The 17,615-nt window shown below is 45.7% G+C and overlaps 1 protein-coding gene across 3 annotated transcripts in view; it reads right to left on the bottom strand.

The window, feature by feature from the left end:
- GLP2R (glucagon like peptide 2 receptor) overlaps positions 1-17,615 on the bottom strand; it is a 51,741-nt gene that overhangs the window by 9,656 nt on the left and 24,470 nt on the right. For all 3 annotated transcript variants that reach the window (XM_043474187.1, XM_043474207.1, XM_043474197.1), the window contains 5 exons: positions 17,180-17,339; positions 16,126-16,186; positions 13,733-13,802; positions 10,211-10,299; positions 1,373-1,511 (listed from right to left, as the gene is read on the bottom strand). In XM_043474187.1, the coding sequence (XP_043330122.1) occupies positions 1,373-1,511; positions 10,211-10,299; positions 13,733-13,802; positions 16,126-16,186; positions 17,180-17,339 (519 nt within the window). The remainder of the gene's footprint in view (positions 1-1,372; positions 1,512-10,210; positions 10,300-13,732; positions 13,803-16,125; positions 16,187-17,179; positions 17,340-17,615) is intronic.

Here is a 17,615-nt window from a genome sequence, read left to right on the forward strand (position 1 = left end):
AGGTGCATTTTCTCACTCTGCCCACAGAATCTCAGTAGCTGACAGTGTCTGCTGGTAGTGGCTTCAGGACTCTGGCGTAGGGACTTCCCTGGTGGTCCAGTGGCTAAGACTCCATGCTCCCAATGCAGGGAATCCAGGTTCAATCCCTGGTTAGAGGACTAGGTCCCACATACAGCAACTACAGTTTACATGGTACAACTAAAAGATTCTGCATGCCTCCACTAAGACAAGGTGCAGCCAAATACATAAATAAAAATAAATATTAAAAGAAGGACTCTGATGTAGGAAGCTTGGTTCTGACCTTCACAGAGCACCTCAGAAGCCCTACTGCATAGTGGCTACAAGCAAGGCTTAATCTCTGAATGCAAATCTCATCTCTGCTACTTGTTGGCATATGCAAAAGTTCCTCTGAGCCACAGGTCTTTCAACTATAAAACGATAGAATAATCACTCCCTCACAGTGAGAATGTGAGGATTCAATGACATCTATTTTGACCCAAACAAAACCACTTCTGGTGGCAAAGAATTCCCCTGCCAATGCAGGAGATGCAGGAGACGTGGGTTTGATCCCTGGACCAGGAAGATCTCCTGGAGAAGGAAATGGCAATCCACTCCAGTATTCTTGCCTGGAGAATCCCATGGACAGAGGAACCTGGTTGGCTACAGTCCATGGGGTCGCAAAGGGTCAGACATGACTGAGCACAGCACAGAAAATCACTTCAGCTAGCCTCAGCCATCCGAGCCTTCAAAGCTTAGGCTCTAGATGAGTGGGGAAGTCATCTAGAAAGTTCAGCCCATGAATCTCATGGAAGAGAGGTGACAGACCTACTATGTCCTACCTGGATTCCTGACCCCCAGAGTCATGAGAAATAATAAAGATGACTGTCATTTTAATCTGCTAAGTAATGGATGACAATTTAAGCGATGGATGAGCAAAATGCCTAGGTACGTCAGCCACAGCTGGCCTCTTGTTTCTAGTTTCAGCTCCCACACAACTGTCAAGGTTCAAGAGCCTCCTGGTCTCTACTCACTGTTCATTTTGCCCAAACTCTGTGGAGAACCCAGCAAAAATAGGCATTTGATAAAAGACTCCATACTGACACTTGCAGAGAAAATGACTGTGAGTCACACCAACTATTACAGAGCAGGAAACAAACCACTTTTCCTTTCATAGTCACCAAGTCATGCTGGCAGGATTAAAGCAACATTTCCCTCTCCACACCCTCCTAATTTGAAAGGCCCTTGCTGATCAATCCTGCCGTTACTTGAACCCTTTTTGCACCTGCAGGCTCTCAAAATTCTGAGTCTGTCTGGATCAAAGGCATTAGGCTTTCTACAAAGGTAAGAAGTCCTTGTTCAGACATCTACTTACATGGAAGGAGCCCAGGGTCAATTGAATGTAGAGTCGTATAAGTCTTGGAAATCCTTCAACTTGATCGTCAGTGATGAAAGAGAAGAGAATCTCATGAACACCCAATAGAGGGATGAGAACCAGTGTGGACTTGGCCAATCTGCAAATAACAACCGAACAGGTGTCATGAAAGCCACCCTGGGAACAGGCAACATTTCCTGCTCTTCTGTGTACCGATTGTGCTTAGTCGTTCAGTCATGTCTGACTCTTTGTGACCCCATGAACTGCAGCCCGCCAATCTCCTCTGTCCATAGGGGTTCTCCAGGCAAGAATACTGGAGTGGGGTTGCCATTCCCTCCTCCAGGGGGTCTTCCCAACCCAGGGATTGAACCCAGGTCTCTCGCATTGTAGGCGGATTCTTTACCATCTGAGCCACCAGGGAAGCCCAAGAATACTAGAGTGGGTAGCCTATCCCTTCTCCAGGGGGAATTTCTCAACCCAGGAATTGAACTGGGGTCTCCTGCACTGCAGGGGGATTCTTTACCAGCTGCGCTACCAGGGAAGCCCTTTAGTGTAGCTCTAATCGTATTGATAAATAGTTGGGTTTTGTTTGTCTCCTTGGGTACCTACACATTGAATGCTCTAAGAGCCAGTATGGTCTTGTTCACAGATGCATCCCCACACCTGACTCATGGAAGATGCTCAGAAAACATGAATTAGATGGATGAATGAATGAATGGATTCCCCCATACAGATTATGATATGCCTACATTTTTTTTAATATTTATTTATTTATTTGACTACAACAGGTCTTCATTGTGGATGCAGCTTCTTTAGTTGTGGCATGCAACTTCTTGGTTGCAGCATGTGGAGTCTAGTTCCCTGACCAGGGATCGAACTCTGGCCTCCTGCATTGAGGGCACGGAGTCTTAGCCACTGGACCACCAGGGAAGTCCCATACCTACAGATCTTAACATTTTGTTTGATGGGTATATTTACATGTACATGGTTGTCCCCCTGGGACATTACACAAGTTTCCTATTACCTGGCTAGCAAGTGCCTCTACTTCTTCCTCTATTCAGGACTTCCAATGTCAATGCCTTACAGAGCCTGAGAAGGGAAAGAAAATGACTTGCCCAGGGTCACACAGCCACTAAGTGGTACCTCCCAGCCTGGAAGCGGGGTGTCTGACCTCACACTCAGGCCTTGCACACTACAAGCAGGATTTCACCATCTGTCCCCATGCTGCTCCCAACCCGACAGCAAGGGCAGCAGGAAATGAGAAACTGATCCTTCTCGTAAAAAGCACCGTGTGGACACTTGCTGTTGTATACACTCTACACAAAAAAGACAAACATTCCTTTGTACCACCCACGTGCAAATGCACAGCTGGGGCCCAGACATTCCGTACCGCATACCGGCGGTTCCCAAATGGGCTATTAGAACTCCTACAAAGCTTTGAAAAAAATATATATATATATATAAAATATATATATATATATATATATATATATATATTGGTTGGCTCTCAATACAGCTTCCTGGGCCCCGTGTCAACCCCCTGAGTCTCTGGACGTTGGGTCCAGGGAATGAGGATTTGTAAAGGACTCTCCATGGGATACCAAGCAGCCACATTTGGAAACAACTGCTCTTCACTGTTGAGCAGCTTCTTAATTTCAAACTGACTACATGAGCAAAGGTGACTCACATTTGGGGCATAAACAAAGCTACTGTCTGATACACATTTGGGGAAAAAAAGAGCTTAAATGTAATGATTTTTTTTTTTTTTTTGCCCAAGTCACTTGTCTTAAAGGGCCAGACTAGAAGAAGATTCCTTTCTCCTCACTGAATAAAAACCCCGTGGAGTTAAAGATGTGGAGGGACTTCCCTGGCAGTCCAGTGGTTAAGACTTTGCACTTCTGCTGCAGGGGGTGAGGGTTCAATCCCTGGTCAGGGAACTAAGATTCCACATGCTGCATCTTGAAATAAAAAAAAAAAAAAAAGATGTGGGAACAGAGAGAGTCAGCAGCCCTCATGCGCAGTATCTTCAGGGAGATTTAATTTTATCTAAGAGAAAGCATCTACTATGAATCTTGTGTTTGAATGTTATCAATGAAATAAAAACCCTCACCTTTGTACCCTGAAAGGACCTACAGCCAATGAGAGTTGAGCAGGAGTCACCAAGCAGGGGGACACCTCCCAACCCTAGCACGTGGGCTGAGCGTCCCAGGACCAAGCACCGGGACTGAGGAGTAGAGAATCTGAGATGCAGCCACCGGTTACGTGGTCCTCCTGAGCCGAGCTCACGCCTACTAGCGCTCCCACACCTACCTGTGCACACTCACTTAGCTGAGCCACATTAATGTATTCCCAAGCAGAGACTATGTCAAGAGTTTCGGGGTTTGCTTGTTTCTCTAATTTCCAGGAGTGGTTTAAATCCCTTTAGCTCAGAGATTGCAAATTGGCATCCATGGGTTATATTTGACCTGCTGACAGCTTTTGCTTATGCTAGGTAGTGATCTTTGCTATTGCAGCTGCCCTTAAACAATGAGATTTCAAGCAAAGAGGTCCAGACGTTCAGCTTCTTTTGAAAAGTGGGGAGATCTGGCCAGGCTGGGCCCCAATTCCTTGTTGCCAATCGTCATCTACAGCCTTTAGAGGGAACACGGTTTCTCCAATCCAAACAGACTGGCCCTTGTAAGCGTGTGAGTCTTTGACCCTTGCTCTGAGTTATTTTAAAAATATGTATTTATTTATAAAAATATTAAAATATGTATTTATTTATTTATGGGTTATTTAAAAAAAGATTTATTTAGCTGTATTGAGTCTTAGTTGTGGCACATAGGATCTAGCTCCCAGACCAGGGATCAAACCCACACCTCCCTGCATGAGGAGCTCAGAGTCTTAGTCACTGGACTACCATGGCAGTCCCTATTTTGGATTTTAATAACACATACTTTCATGCATGTCTTATCATCAACTTATTCTCAGGGTTATGCTATGACATTATGTTTTTTAAATAAACTGTTCATCTTGAAGTACTTTTAGATCTACAGAAAAGTAGCAAAGATCGCACAGAGGATTCCCACATACCCTTCACTGTTTCCCCTAATGTTAAAATCTTACAGACCCATGGGACCTTTGGCAGCATTAAGAAACCAGTGTTGGCACATGGCCAATAACTATCCTCCAGACTTTACCCAGATTTCACCAGCTTTTCCAATAATGTCCTTTTCACATTCCAGAATCCAATCCAAAGTCCCCACACTTAGCATGGAAGAATTGTTAAGGAATGATCATCTTCAAATGACTTTTTGGGTCAGTTTAGTAACTGCTATCTCTCTGTGCATATTCCAAAGAAATTTCCCATTCCTCATATGATTCTGAGTTCTCTTTGGACAAAAGACTATTTACGTCTCTGTTTGGATGAAAATTCATAAACACCTATAGCAGCTCCTCTTATGAACTGTGTTTATGCCCCTTTTTCATCTACAGTCATTTGTTTATTTTAATGGCTTAGTTTATTGCAATCGGTTAGCTCTTCAACTGGAGAAGCAAATGGCAACCCACTCCAGTATTCTTGCTTGGAGAATCCCAGGGACAGAGGAGCATGGTAGGCTGCCGCCTATGGGGTTGCACAGAGTCAGATACAACTGAAGCGACTTAGCAGCAGCAGCAGCTGCAGCTCCTCATCAAATGTTTATTAGGCATCTGTTCTGAACATGTGAGCGAGTACAGAGAGGAGGAGCTGGGGTCAAAGGCAGTGGGACACGAAGACAGTACCTGGGACCGGGGTTTGAATCCCAGTACCGCCGATTACCAGCGATGTGGCCCTGGGCAAATTATTTAACCTCTCTACCTGTAAAAAATGAGGATTATACTACTACTAATATCATATGAAATGCTAAAATAATAAAAATATTATTATTAATAATAATTCCTAACATTGCCATTTTAAGGACTAAATAACATGGGGCCAACCCTCAGACTAAACCATACCCGATATGTGATGCATGATCAATAACATTTAGTTGTCACTATTTTTAAAGAAGCCATCTCTCCCTCAGGTTGCTCACAATCTCAGTGACTCGGATCAATTTTTCTTCCATTTGTGACATTTTTCTGAAAGTCCTTTATAAGTTCACTAAGAAATGGTTCTGGGCTTCCCTGGTGTTCCTGTGATTAAGAATTTGCCTTGCAATGCAAGGGACACCAGTTTGATCGCTGGTGCAGGAAGATGTCATATGCGGGAGGGCAACTAAGGCCACCACAACTTTTGAGCCTGAACTCTGGAGCAACTACGGGAGCCCGTGCTCCACAACAAGAGAAGCCACTGCAATGAGAAGCCCACGCACCGTAACTAGAGGGTAATCCTGTTCTCCACAACTAGAGAAAATCTGCAGGCACAGCAACGAAGACCCATCACAACCAAAGACAGATAAATATATTTTTTAAAGATATGTACTTTAAAAACTAAAATAAAAATAAATGTTAAAAAAAGACATGATTCTCCTTTTCAAGTTCATTAAGAATCCTGCCCCATGCATCACACGGAAAGTTAAGATCATTTATCTAGGAGGAGCGTGCCACCTCCGTGCTGGGAACCACAAGGAACAGAGAACTCCCTCCAGGCTGAGGGTCTGCTGGGGTCTGTCCACAATCCAGAGACACTGCTCCCTCTCCGGGTCTGCCTCAGCTGTCCCTTGCCAGACCATGCAGCTGGGCTGGTTACAGTTTACTGCTTGAATGATGGAAGCCAGGGAATGAGGGATAGGATTACAGAAGGTTCTGGAGTCCTAGCAACTTGCCTCTTTGGTGAGTCTCAAGTGTGTCTAATTTAAACTTTCCTAAAATATACTCCTGGAGGGGATCCAAATCTTGAGAACTACATTCTGAAAGTTCTCGAAAACCTGGGAGAGTTGGAGGCCAGACTGTTCCTACCAGAGTTTGGACAAAATGCATTGGCTTCGTCGCCCCCTTCTCCTCATCCTAGCAGGGGCCCCAGTAGAGGGGGACGTGGAAGAGGAGGACCTTCCAACATGGGGGAGGGCAGTATGAGCTGGATGTGCTCATGGCCCCTTGAGGTGACAGGAAGCAGCCTTCCCAGAACTTAGAAATGAGGGAGTTAGCACTGCTCAGACAGAAAGATGGGCAAATGCATGATTCCCTGGACCAGGTGGTAAAATAAGGTGGCCTAAGAGACAGGCCCCTAGAGACTCCCCTGGTAGTCCAGTGGTTAAGAATCCGCCTTGCCATGAAGGGGCTGCAGGTTCGATCCCTGCTCAGGGAACTAAGACTCCACATGCCACAGGGCAACTAAGCTCAAGCACCACAACTATGGAACCTGTGTACGCTAGAGCCCACAAGCCACAACTAGAGAGTTCTTGTGCTGCAATGGAAGATCCCATATGATGTAACAAAGATTCGTGTGCCTCAACTAAGACCCGACGCAGTCAACAGATAAAAATAAGTTTTCAGATCTGGTTTCCTCAGTGTGTATGCCCAGAAGTGGTATTGCTGGGTCATATGGCAGTTCTATTTCCAGTTTTTTAAGGAATCTCCACACTGTTCTCCATAGCGGCTGTACTAGTTTGCATTCCCACCAACAGTGTAAGAGGGTTCCCTTTTCTCCACACCCTCTCCAGCATTTATTGCTTGTAGACTTTTGGATAGCAGCCATCCTGACTGGCGTGTAATGGTACCTCATTGTGGTTTTGATTTGCATTTCTCTAATAATGAGTGATGTTGAGCATCTTTTCATGTGTTTGTTAGCCATCTGTATGTCTTCTTTGGAGAAATGTCTGTTTAGTTCTTTGGCCCATTTTTTGATTGGGTCATTTATTTTTCTGGAATTGAGCTGCAGGAGTTGCTTGTATATTTTTGAGATTAATCCTTTGTCTGTTTCTTCATTTGCTATTGGAAGCAACCTAGATGCCCAGCAGCAGATGAATGGATAAGGAAGCTGTGGTACATATAACACCATGGAATATTACTCAGCCGTCAAAAAGAATTCATTTGAAACCAGTCCTAATGAGATGGATGAAACTGGAGCCCCTTATACAGAGTGAAGTAAGCCAGAAAGATAAAGAACATTATAGCATACTAACACATCGTATATGGAATTTAGAAAGATGTAACGATAACCCTATATGCAAAACAGAAAAGAAGACACAGAAATACAGAACAGACTTTTGAACTCTGTGGAGAAGGTGAGGGTGGGATGTTTCAAAAGAACAGCATGTATACTATCTATGGTGAAACAGATCACCAGCCCAGGTGGGATGCATGAACAAGTGCTCGGGCCTGGCCTGCACTGGGAAGACCCAGAGGAATCGGGTGGAGAGGGAGGTGGGAGGGGGGATCGGGATGGGGAATAAGTGTAAATCTATGGCTGATTCATATCAATGTATGACAAAACCCACTGAAATGTTGTGAAGTAATTAGCCTCCAACTAATAAAAAAATTTAAAAAAAAAAAAAAAAGTTTTTTTTTTTTAAAAAAAAGAAAGACTTTTGAGAGCCATTGTCTTGGATAACTCTGGAGAAGAGCCTGGACGAGGATGTCAGGTTGCTTAGAAACATACTTGCCATGGTCCAACCAGAAAATTCTATGCATCTGGTCCCATGGTCTGTGTATTCTGACTGTGTATCAGATTCTTCTAGGAACCCTCCTGTAAGAAGTCCATGGGTGGGGAACACTGGTGGTCCAGTGGTTAAAAATCTGTCTGCCAGTGCAGGGGACACAGGTTCCATCCCTGGTTGCGGATCTAAGATCCCACATGCCATGGGGTAACTAAGCGCCCGCAATCTAGAACCTGTGCTCACAACAAGAGAAGCCCCCGCGCACACAACTAGAGAAAGCCCGTACACCACAACAAAGACCCAGCAAAACACCCCCCGCCAACCCACAAGAAGTCCATGTGCTGGGGCTCCATCCCTCGATACTGAATCGAATACCCAGTGGAGGGGTTCACGAGTCAGGGCTTTGGGGCCGGCTATCTGGTGATGCTTAACATAGCCAGGATGGAAAGCTATCATAGGGCCACTGAGGGTCCGCAACTCGGGGACAGCCCAGTGGTCCATGGTGGGCTTTGGCAGGGTTTAGGCACTCTGTCTGTGTGGAAGGTGGTGCCTTGACATTTGTCTACCCCTGTTTCTGCCTCTTGGGAGTGCTGTTCTCTGATGGGTTTTCACGGTAACTGGGTTCCCTGGGTGCCTGGTTAGTGAGAGGATTCCCCAGTGAATGGACCCAGGCAGGGTAGGAGGGAGAAGCCCTGCTCTTGGTCTTGGACCTCCGCCCTCAGAGAGGGGTGAGAGACTTAGCCTTGGGAAAAGGGCCAGAGAGGCTGTCAGCCACTTACAGGCTCGGCCAGAGGCGCCCAGAAAGACACATAGCTCTGTGTGGTCCAGGCCAGCCCAAGTACCCCTGGGCAATGGGGGTTTGCATAATATCTGAGCCAACAACTGTATATAATTGCCTGGTCCTGAACTGTATGTGTTTATGCTTCTGGAACTCTTGAGGATAGGGGGTTACGCTGATAGGATTTGGGGTCTGAAAACCCCAGGCAAATACTATTCATTTAATCCAATTAGATTACAACACATGTAACTAGGACCTCCTTTAACCCTCATCAGAAGTTGAGGATGGGTCTGGGGTGACTCTCCCGGGTAACACACCATAAAGCAGACCTGGGGGCCAAGCAACTTGCCGAAGGTCAACTCAGGGTGAAAGCCAGCATCGGCCCTCCTGATTCACTCTACACCCACATCCTCACCCTTGGTGAGTTGGAATGTGTGCTCCTCACAGATGGGGTCCCCATCCTATTTTCCTTTTATTTGAAAAACAGTGACAGCACATCATAGACCCTCATTGAATGTCTGTTGGAAAAATGAAAAACTACCTTCCTAGCGTACCTGGCTCAGGGTGGCTTCTGGCCTTAGAGAGGGAGAAGCCCAGCTATATAGCCACTCTCACGCACACCCCTGCCCCTGATCTGCCACGTGGACTAAAATCTCTAAGTTTTGAGCAAAACTTTGGGTTAAAACACTGCATCCCCAAGAAGCACACACATGCTACAGAAAGCAGAATAACTGGGAAAAGAGGAGGGGAGGGGGACCTTTGTCTTGGATTCATTCAGCATTTGATTGACAGCAACGCAAAGGTAAATAAACACCCATGATCTGACACTGTGAGATGGGACCTCGGTCACCATGGAAGCAGAACAAGGGATACAGCAAAAGTCAGTCCCAGAGAAAGCATGACTGTGTTAAAAATGTACTTCTTTGGGCTCCAAAAGTTTGTGGTCATATTACTCGAGGTCTTAAAAATACCCAAATACTCTCTTCTGAGTTGTTTCATTGTTGTTCAGCTGCTATGTCATGACCGACTCTTGTGATCCCATAGACTGTAGCCTGCCAGGCTTTTCTGTCCATGGGATTCTCCAGGCACAGACACTGGGGTGGGTTGCCATTTCCTTCTCCAGGGCCTTCTGAGTTACGCTATGTCCTTTATTCTGTTACCTCAAATAAGGCAACTGTCCAACTCCCCTTCATGTGATTCCTTCCTATCCCTATAAACCACCCATTCTTAGGGGCATTTTTCAGTTTCCTCCTGGGAATGTGTGTGCCCTTGATTACTCACCACTGACTTCATTTTCATGGGACCAGAAGGTCCTCGAACTTTAGCAAAAGCCTTACATGACACCCTGATGCTTTTTCCCCGAGGTGCTCTCGCAGACACCCTCATCTCAGGAGAGAAACATACGAATGCCATTTTCCCCCTTCCTGGGACATTAGCCAGAATAGCCAGAAGGGGTCAAAATAAACTTTGACTGTTCGGTACTGACCTCAGGCCACTCACCTGTATTTATAATCTCTGAAGCACATTTGATGAGCTCTGAGCTTAGAAATGAGAAGCTTGAGAATTTTCAGGAAGATGAAGAAATTGACCTTGAAAAAAAAAGCAGATATAAATAAGTGATGGACTCTATGTGGCTATGAATATCAAGGTCATCCTGGACCCGGCCATCAGATCCTTGTCCATGGAAATCAGGGGCAGGTTGGCAGTCAGCCAGTCAGGTAGTAATGGTCAGGGTAATCACCTTTCTCCCAAAGGCCATCTCAACTGAGAGCCTGGAGAGGATTCTAAAGAGTCACTTATCCTTCTGGTTCTTGGAGACCCACCGCAATAGCCATCTGAGAAAGGCAAATAGACATTTACATTACTATTTTTAATTAAAATTATTGAGGGACTTTCCTGGTGGTCCAGTGGTTAAGAATCCACCTTGCAATTCATGGGACACAGGTTTGATCCCTGGTGGGGGAACTAAGACCCCCACATGCCACAAGGCATTGACAAAATTTTTTTTAAATAAAAATAAGTAAAATAGAAAAGACTTTAAAATGCCTCTATGCAATGGAGAAAGAGCCCATAGAGATGGTGATCGGGTTACAGTTAATGGAATAAAGTCCTATAGACATTGAGCCAACACAATACTGATGTCCTTGTCTCAAACCACAGATTGAAACACAAGCTGAAGAATCCAACATGTACCTGTTATTACTTGTCTTATTGGCCTGGGGAAAATTGATACTCAAAGCTAAGAGGACAGGGTTTCAGGCAAGAGGCTATGTAACCAATCTGCAAGCCAACAGGGAAAAGGGAAATTCCCGGCCAAGGAATATTTAGCAACAGAACACTTAAAGGCAAACTAAGTGTAACCAAGTAATTTATCCCATTTAATGGGATATCTGTTTTTCATCACAAAGAGAAAACGTTGTGTCCTTGGCTTAGTGGCTTGTTGAACTTGGGCATTTTTCTTACAAAGTAAGCCTAACAGGGAAAGGCATATATTTCAGGGCATTAATTTCAACGAGGACTGTCTCTTAGGAAATGAAGGTTTGTGATGAGTGTGTTGATTCATTGTTCTTTGGGTCTTCCAGAGACCAGACAAGAGAAAATGGGCATCGACCAGTGACACGGAATGAATCACCAGCCTGGTGGACCGCAGAACCTCCATCCATCCAGGTGCCCCAGAACTCAGGGCTCAGCAGTCACAGTGGGATGGGATGGTTTGTCATCTGTACACCATCTGGAAAGGGGCTGAAGGAGGACTTTTTTTTTTAAACAAGTTTTTTTTTTTTGTCTGCACTGGGTCTCCATTGCTGTGTGCGGGCTTTCCCAAGCCACAGGGAGCGGGGGCTCCTTTGCGTCTTGGTGCACAGGCTTCTCACTGCGGTGGCTTCTCTCCCTCAGAGCACAGGCTCCAGGGCACATGGGCCCAGCAGTCATGGCTCCCAGGCTCTCGAGTGCAGGCTTCCATAGTTATGGCACACGGGCTTAGTTGCTGCTCCGTGGCATGTGGACTCTTCCCAGATCAGGGATTGAACCTGTGTCCCCTGCATTGGTCGGCGGATTCTTACCCACTCTGCCACCAAGGTCCTGAAGGAGGACATTTTTGAAGAACCAAGCCAACTCCTGTTGGATTCTGTGACCAGATGTGGGACACTTAGGATCCCAAACATATAAGGCTCTTTTTCCAGCCCTAGACAATATAGAATGCATTCAATTCAGTTCAGTTCCGTTGCTTAGTCGTGTCCCACTCTTTGTAACCCCATGGACTGCAGCACGCCAGGCTTCCCTGTCCATTACCAACTCCCGGAGCTTACTCAAACTCATGTCCATCGAGTCGGTGATGCCATCCAACCATCTCATCCTCTGTCATCCCCTTCTCCTCCTGCCTTCAATCTTTCCCAGCATCAGGGTCTTTTCCAATGAGTCAGTTCTTCGCATCAGGTGGTCAAAGTATTGGAGTTTCAGCTTCAGCATCAATCCTTCCAATGAATATTCAGGACTGATATCTTTTAGGATTGACTGGTTTGATCTCCTTGCTGTCCAGGGGACTCTCAAATGTCTTCTCCAACACCGCAGTTCAAAAGCATCAATTCTTCAGTGCTCAGCCTTCTTTATGGTCCAACTCTCATATCCATACATGACTACTGGAAAAACCATAGCTTTGACTAGACGGACCTTTGTCGGTAAAGTGATGTCACTGCTTTTTAATATGCTGTCTGGGTTGGTCATAGCTTTTCTTTCAAGGAACAACTGTCTTTTAATTTCAGGGCTGCAGTCACCACCTGCAGTGATTTTTGGAGCCCAGGAAAATAAGGCCTCTCACAGAATGCATACGGTCAGATGTACTGTTCTCGGTGACATTTCTTTGGCACCACCCAGCTGCCACGCTCAGATCTGGGTCTACAGGTTGGCAGGGGTGGTTGCAGCAAGGTGGGGGCTCAGAGTTTGATCTCATGGAACCCCAAACTCATCTGCCTCCCCGCCACCCTGTCAACCCCGCCTCCCCTCAACCCTCTCTGCTCCTGTTGCCTGGACTAAAATGCCTACATTAGAACTACTCCTTTGGGTTAAAACACTCCATCCCTAAGAGCGCTGCTGAAGGAAGGGCACACCAAAGGTGGATGGCTGGAGGGGGATTTCTCTTTCTTACCTGCTCACTCGTTCATTCTTTCAACAAGGAAGGATTCAATAAATACCTATGATCTGACTTGCTCTTATCATGAGAAGGAGAAGATGGGATACAGCAAAGGAAAACAACCCATGTGCTGCAACCACTGAAGCCCAAGCACCTAGATCCTGAGCCAAGAAGACCCACCCCAATGAGAAGCCAGCGCACCGCAACAAAGAGTAGCCCCACTCACTGCAACTAGAGAAAGCCCATGCTCAGCAATGAAGTGCAGCCAAAAATAATAAGTAAATATATGTTTTTTTAAAGGAATAAAGGCCCTTCCTCTGCAAGGTCTCAGAGTAGTGTCACCAAGTGACTCTAACCCTCAGCGCAGCTTTGGGTTAATAACGATTGATTGTATTTTTTTTTTCCCCTCTAAAAGAAGCTTCCTTAGTCTCCCCTCTCTCCTGCTAATGGTGTTGAAATCCAGGCCCTTTGCTTTGCTGTCCCTGGACTTGTCCATGACTGAAGACCCTGCAGGCCCAGGGTTTGTCCACATCGAAGACAGTTGCTAGGGGGTCACTGAGCTGACTACGGGTTTCTTTACAGAGTCTGAAAACCCAGAGAGAAGGAGGCTTAGGGTGTGAGCCTAGATTTAGGTCCTGAATCAAAACAAGAAGCTTCTTTCTTGTGGGAGAGGGGATTATATTACTTCTGCCACGACACAACACCCAAGAGGACTTTCTTACTTGTTTCTTCTCATTCAACAGATCCAAACCACGGCTCAGCATCTTCATCTCGAGGGATCTGGCCCAGGTTCTTTCTGAGCCAGAGAATTTGATGGGAGGCTGGGAAGGGGGTGGGGTCCTCCACAGCTGCTGAGCTCAGAGAGGGTAAAGGGTGGGTGGGGTGGTCCTCACCGTTACACAAAGCATCATGGGTCCTCGGATGATCCACCAGATTTTCTTATTCTTATTGTTTCCCCAGCACCTAAGGCAAAGAGTGGGCAGTAAAAGACTTACAGTTGAGACAGTAAAGACCCCGAGCTCCCTGGAAGAAGGCTCACTTGGTGTGGGGAGGGAGGACTCAAATCCCTTCTTATTAGGTTGATACTGTCAACTTTTATTTTTTTTTTGGCAAACCAAGAAAGTGGTCTTCATGCTAACAGCTCGCACTATATCCTTCTACATATTTTTCATGTTCACACAAACATAAACTCTTCATTATGTGGGCACACCTCATTTTCCTGTGCTTCACTTTGTTGCACTTTACAGATACTGCATTTTTTACAAATCGAAGGTTTATGGCAAGCTTGCATCGGGCAAGTTTATCGGCGCCATTTTTTCCAACAGCATTTGCTGTTGTGTGACATTCATGTGCGTCTCTGAGTCACATTTTGGTAATTCTCACAATATTTCAAACTTTTTCATTGTTGTTACATTTGTTACGGTGATCTGTGATCAGTGGTCTTTGATGTCACCGTGGTCATTGTTTTGGGGTGCTGTGAACTGTGCCCATATAAAACGTTGAACTTTATAAATGTGTGTGTTCTGACTGCTCCACCAACTGCCCATTCCCCCATCTCTCTCCCTCTCCTCAGGCCTTCCTATTCCCCAAGACACAAATAGTGAAATTAGTCCAATTAGCAATCCTACAAAGGCCTCTAAGTGTTCAAGTGAAAGAAAGAGACATATCTCTCACTTGAAGTCAAATGTTAAAACCGCTGAAGGTTAGTGAGGAAGGCATGTCACAAGCTGAGACTGGCTGAAAGTTAGGGTTCTTGCCCCAAACAGTTAGCGAAGCTGTGAACACAAAGGAAAAGTTCTTGAAGGAAATTAGAAGTGCTACTCCAGTGAATGCATAAATGATAAGAAAGCAAAACAGCTTTCTGGCTGATATGGAGACAGTCAGAGTCTAGAGAGAAAATCAAACCAGCCACAGCATTCCCTTCAGCCAAAGGCTGATCCAAGCAAGGTCCTAACTCTCTTCAATTCTATGAAGGCTGAGAGAGCTGAGGAAGTTGCAGGAAAAAACAATATGAAACTAGCTGACGTGGGTTAATGAGCTTTAGGAAAGAAGCCATCTCTATGACATGAAAGTGCCAGGGGAAGCAGCAAGTGCTAGGTGCAGAAGCTACAGTGAGTTATCCGGAAGATCTAGCTAAGACCACTAATGAAGGTGGCTACACTGAACAACAGATTTTCAAGATAGACTAAGCAATCTTCTATCGGAAGAAGATTCCATCCAGGATTTTCATAGCTAGAGAGGAGAAGTCAATGCCTGGTTTCAAAGCTTCAAGGGACAGGCTGACTCTCTAGTTAGGGGGCTAATGCAACTGGTGACTTTAAGTTGAAACCAGTGCTCATTTACATTCCAAAAATCCTAACTTGTACTAGACCTACCCTGCCTGTGATCTATACATAGAACAACAAAGCATGGATGACAGCACATCCATTTACGATGTGGGTTACTAAAAATTTTAAGCTCACTGTTGGAAACTACTCAGAAAAAAAAAAAATTCCTTTCAAAAATATTACTGCTCATTAACAATCCACCTGGTCACACAAGAGCAGTATATGAGAATATATGATCTTAGTTTCCGGACCAGGGATCAAGTTTACATACCCTGCATTGCAAGGCTGATTCTTAACCACTGAATCACCAGGGAAGTCCCTGTTTTGTTTTTAACTTCTGAACTTCTTTTTGTGTGTCTCCTCTCTTCAATCTCATTTGAGACATAAGAATCAGGGACACACTTTTCTTGTTCTTATATTTCTATCTTTACACATACCATTTTTTCAGTCTTCACCCAAGAGCTCCGATGAAGATGTACAATGGGATTAACATTGTTTTCATGCCTACTAGCATAAGGTCCATTCTGCAGTCCATAGATCAAGGAGTAACAGATGAATTACTACAAATCTTTGATTCTTTTATCTATATTCTTAAGTATATTCTAGAAGGGCCAAGTGGAAGGGAGTGGACACTCTCTTTGGGAAAATGATGTATTTCCTTATATTGGGGCCTATCTTGGAATGAGGCTTCCCAGGTGGCTCAGTGGTAAAGAACCTGCCTGCCAATGCAGGAGATGCAGGAGATGTGGGTTCGATCGCTGGGTCAGGAAGATCCCCTGGAGAAGGACATGGCAACCCACTCCAGTCTTCTTGCCTGTGAAATCCCACGGACAGAGGGAGCCTGGTGGGCTGTAGTCCACGGGGTCGCAAAGAGTCGGACACGGCTGAGCGCACAGCATAGCACAGCACATCTTGGACTAACTAGCTCACAGAAGTGTAAGAAGAGGCGAGGTACCTACCCTGTATTCTCCAGCCAGGCACGGACAATGCTCCAGGGCACAACGAAGAGCACCGGGAAGGCTGGGAGAAAACGTGGAAATGGAGTCAAGGGCTGGTTGGCCAAATTTGCCTACCGTCCACCCCACCCTGATGGGCCAAGCACACCTGGTTAAAATTACAAAAACCCAGACATCATAGAATCGTGGACTGTGAGAGCTGGGGAGACCTACAGATGGCACAGAGCCATCCAATTTTTGGGAAATTCAGGAGGCAGACAGGAGCTACCTGTCACAAAGTAGCTTAGAGTAAATCCAAAGACATTCATCAAGCCTCCTGAATCTCAGGCCAGAGTTAGGCCCTCTGAATACTGCAGCCTCACCTTCCCCGAGAATCTATGGCAGCAGAGGCTCCAGATCTCATCCTGGAGACTTGGTTGGCCCATGGACTGAATGTTTGTGTCCCCCAAATTCATACATTGAAGTCCTAACTCCCAATGTGAGAGAATTTGAAGAAGGGACCTTTGGAGGTAATTTGGTTTAGATGGCATGTGTGTAGGGGCTGGTCATCATGATGGGATTACTGTCCTTATCAGAAGAGACCAGAGACCTTGCTTTCTCTTTCTCTGTCTCTACAATGATATGAGGCTGCAGCAAGAAGGCAGCTGTCTGCAAGCGAAGAATAGGACCTTCATTGGAACTCAACCATCCTGGTACCACAATCTCACACTTCTCAGCCTCCAGAACCTTGAGAAATAAACGTCTGCATTTTAAGCCACACAGTCTATAGCATCTGTTATGGCAGCCCTAGTAGATACTACAGTTGGGGACAGGTTAGGAGGAATGTCATCTGATTCTACCAAAAGCCTTCCCAAATTTTTAATGTTTGCATTGGGTCTACAGCACTTATATCTACATGCATGTACATGCGGGTGTGTGTGTACACACACACACTACCCCTCTCTTCAGAGTCTCTGGTCATTGAGGAATTATCTGTCCCAGAAACCTCCTTCCAAATCTATCCAAAAGCTCTACTGGGCTCCCATGTTCAGACAGATCCCCAGTTCAGGTCACTCACCCCAACCCACCAGCAGGTATCTGGGCCACAGCCGCCTTTCTGAAAATACTATGGGCTCCAGCAGGGTGTGAAGGTAAAGGCCTTCGACCAGCAGCCATGAATAATTGGTGCCCACAAAGTAGTGTAAAAGGATCTGGGCCGAGCGGCAGGAGGCAGAAATCTGGAAAAGACAGAGCATCTGGGGGTGAGTGCAGGCTCCTCAGCATCTGGCCCACAGCGGAGGGGAGAAAGGCCTCCCCACACAAGTCCCTCCCTCCGGACTCCCCTCTCTCTAGGACAAGTAGATTTTTAGACACAGTGCTATGGCACGCTTTATTAATAGACTACAGCACACTGTAATACACCATGTTCAGTGTTCTTGTTATATGCACTCCCTGCTCTGCTTGGTCGCTCAGTCATGTCCAACTCTTTGCGACCCATTCTTGGGACAGTGGCT

This window comes from Cervus canadensis, chromosome 1 (assembly GCF_019320065.1).
Source record: "Cervus canadensis isolate Bull #8, Minnesota chromosome 1, ASM1932006v1, whole genome shotgun sequence".
NCBI lineage: Eukaryota > Metazoa > Chordata > Mammalia > Artiodactyla > Cervidae > Cervus > Cervus canadensis.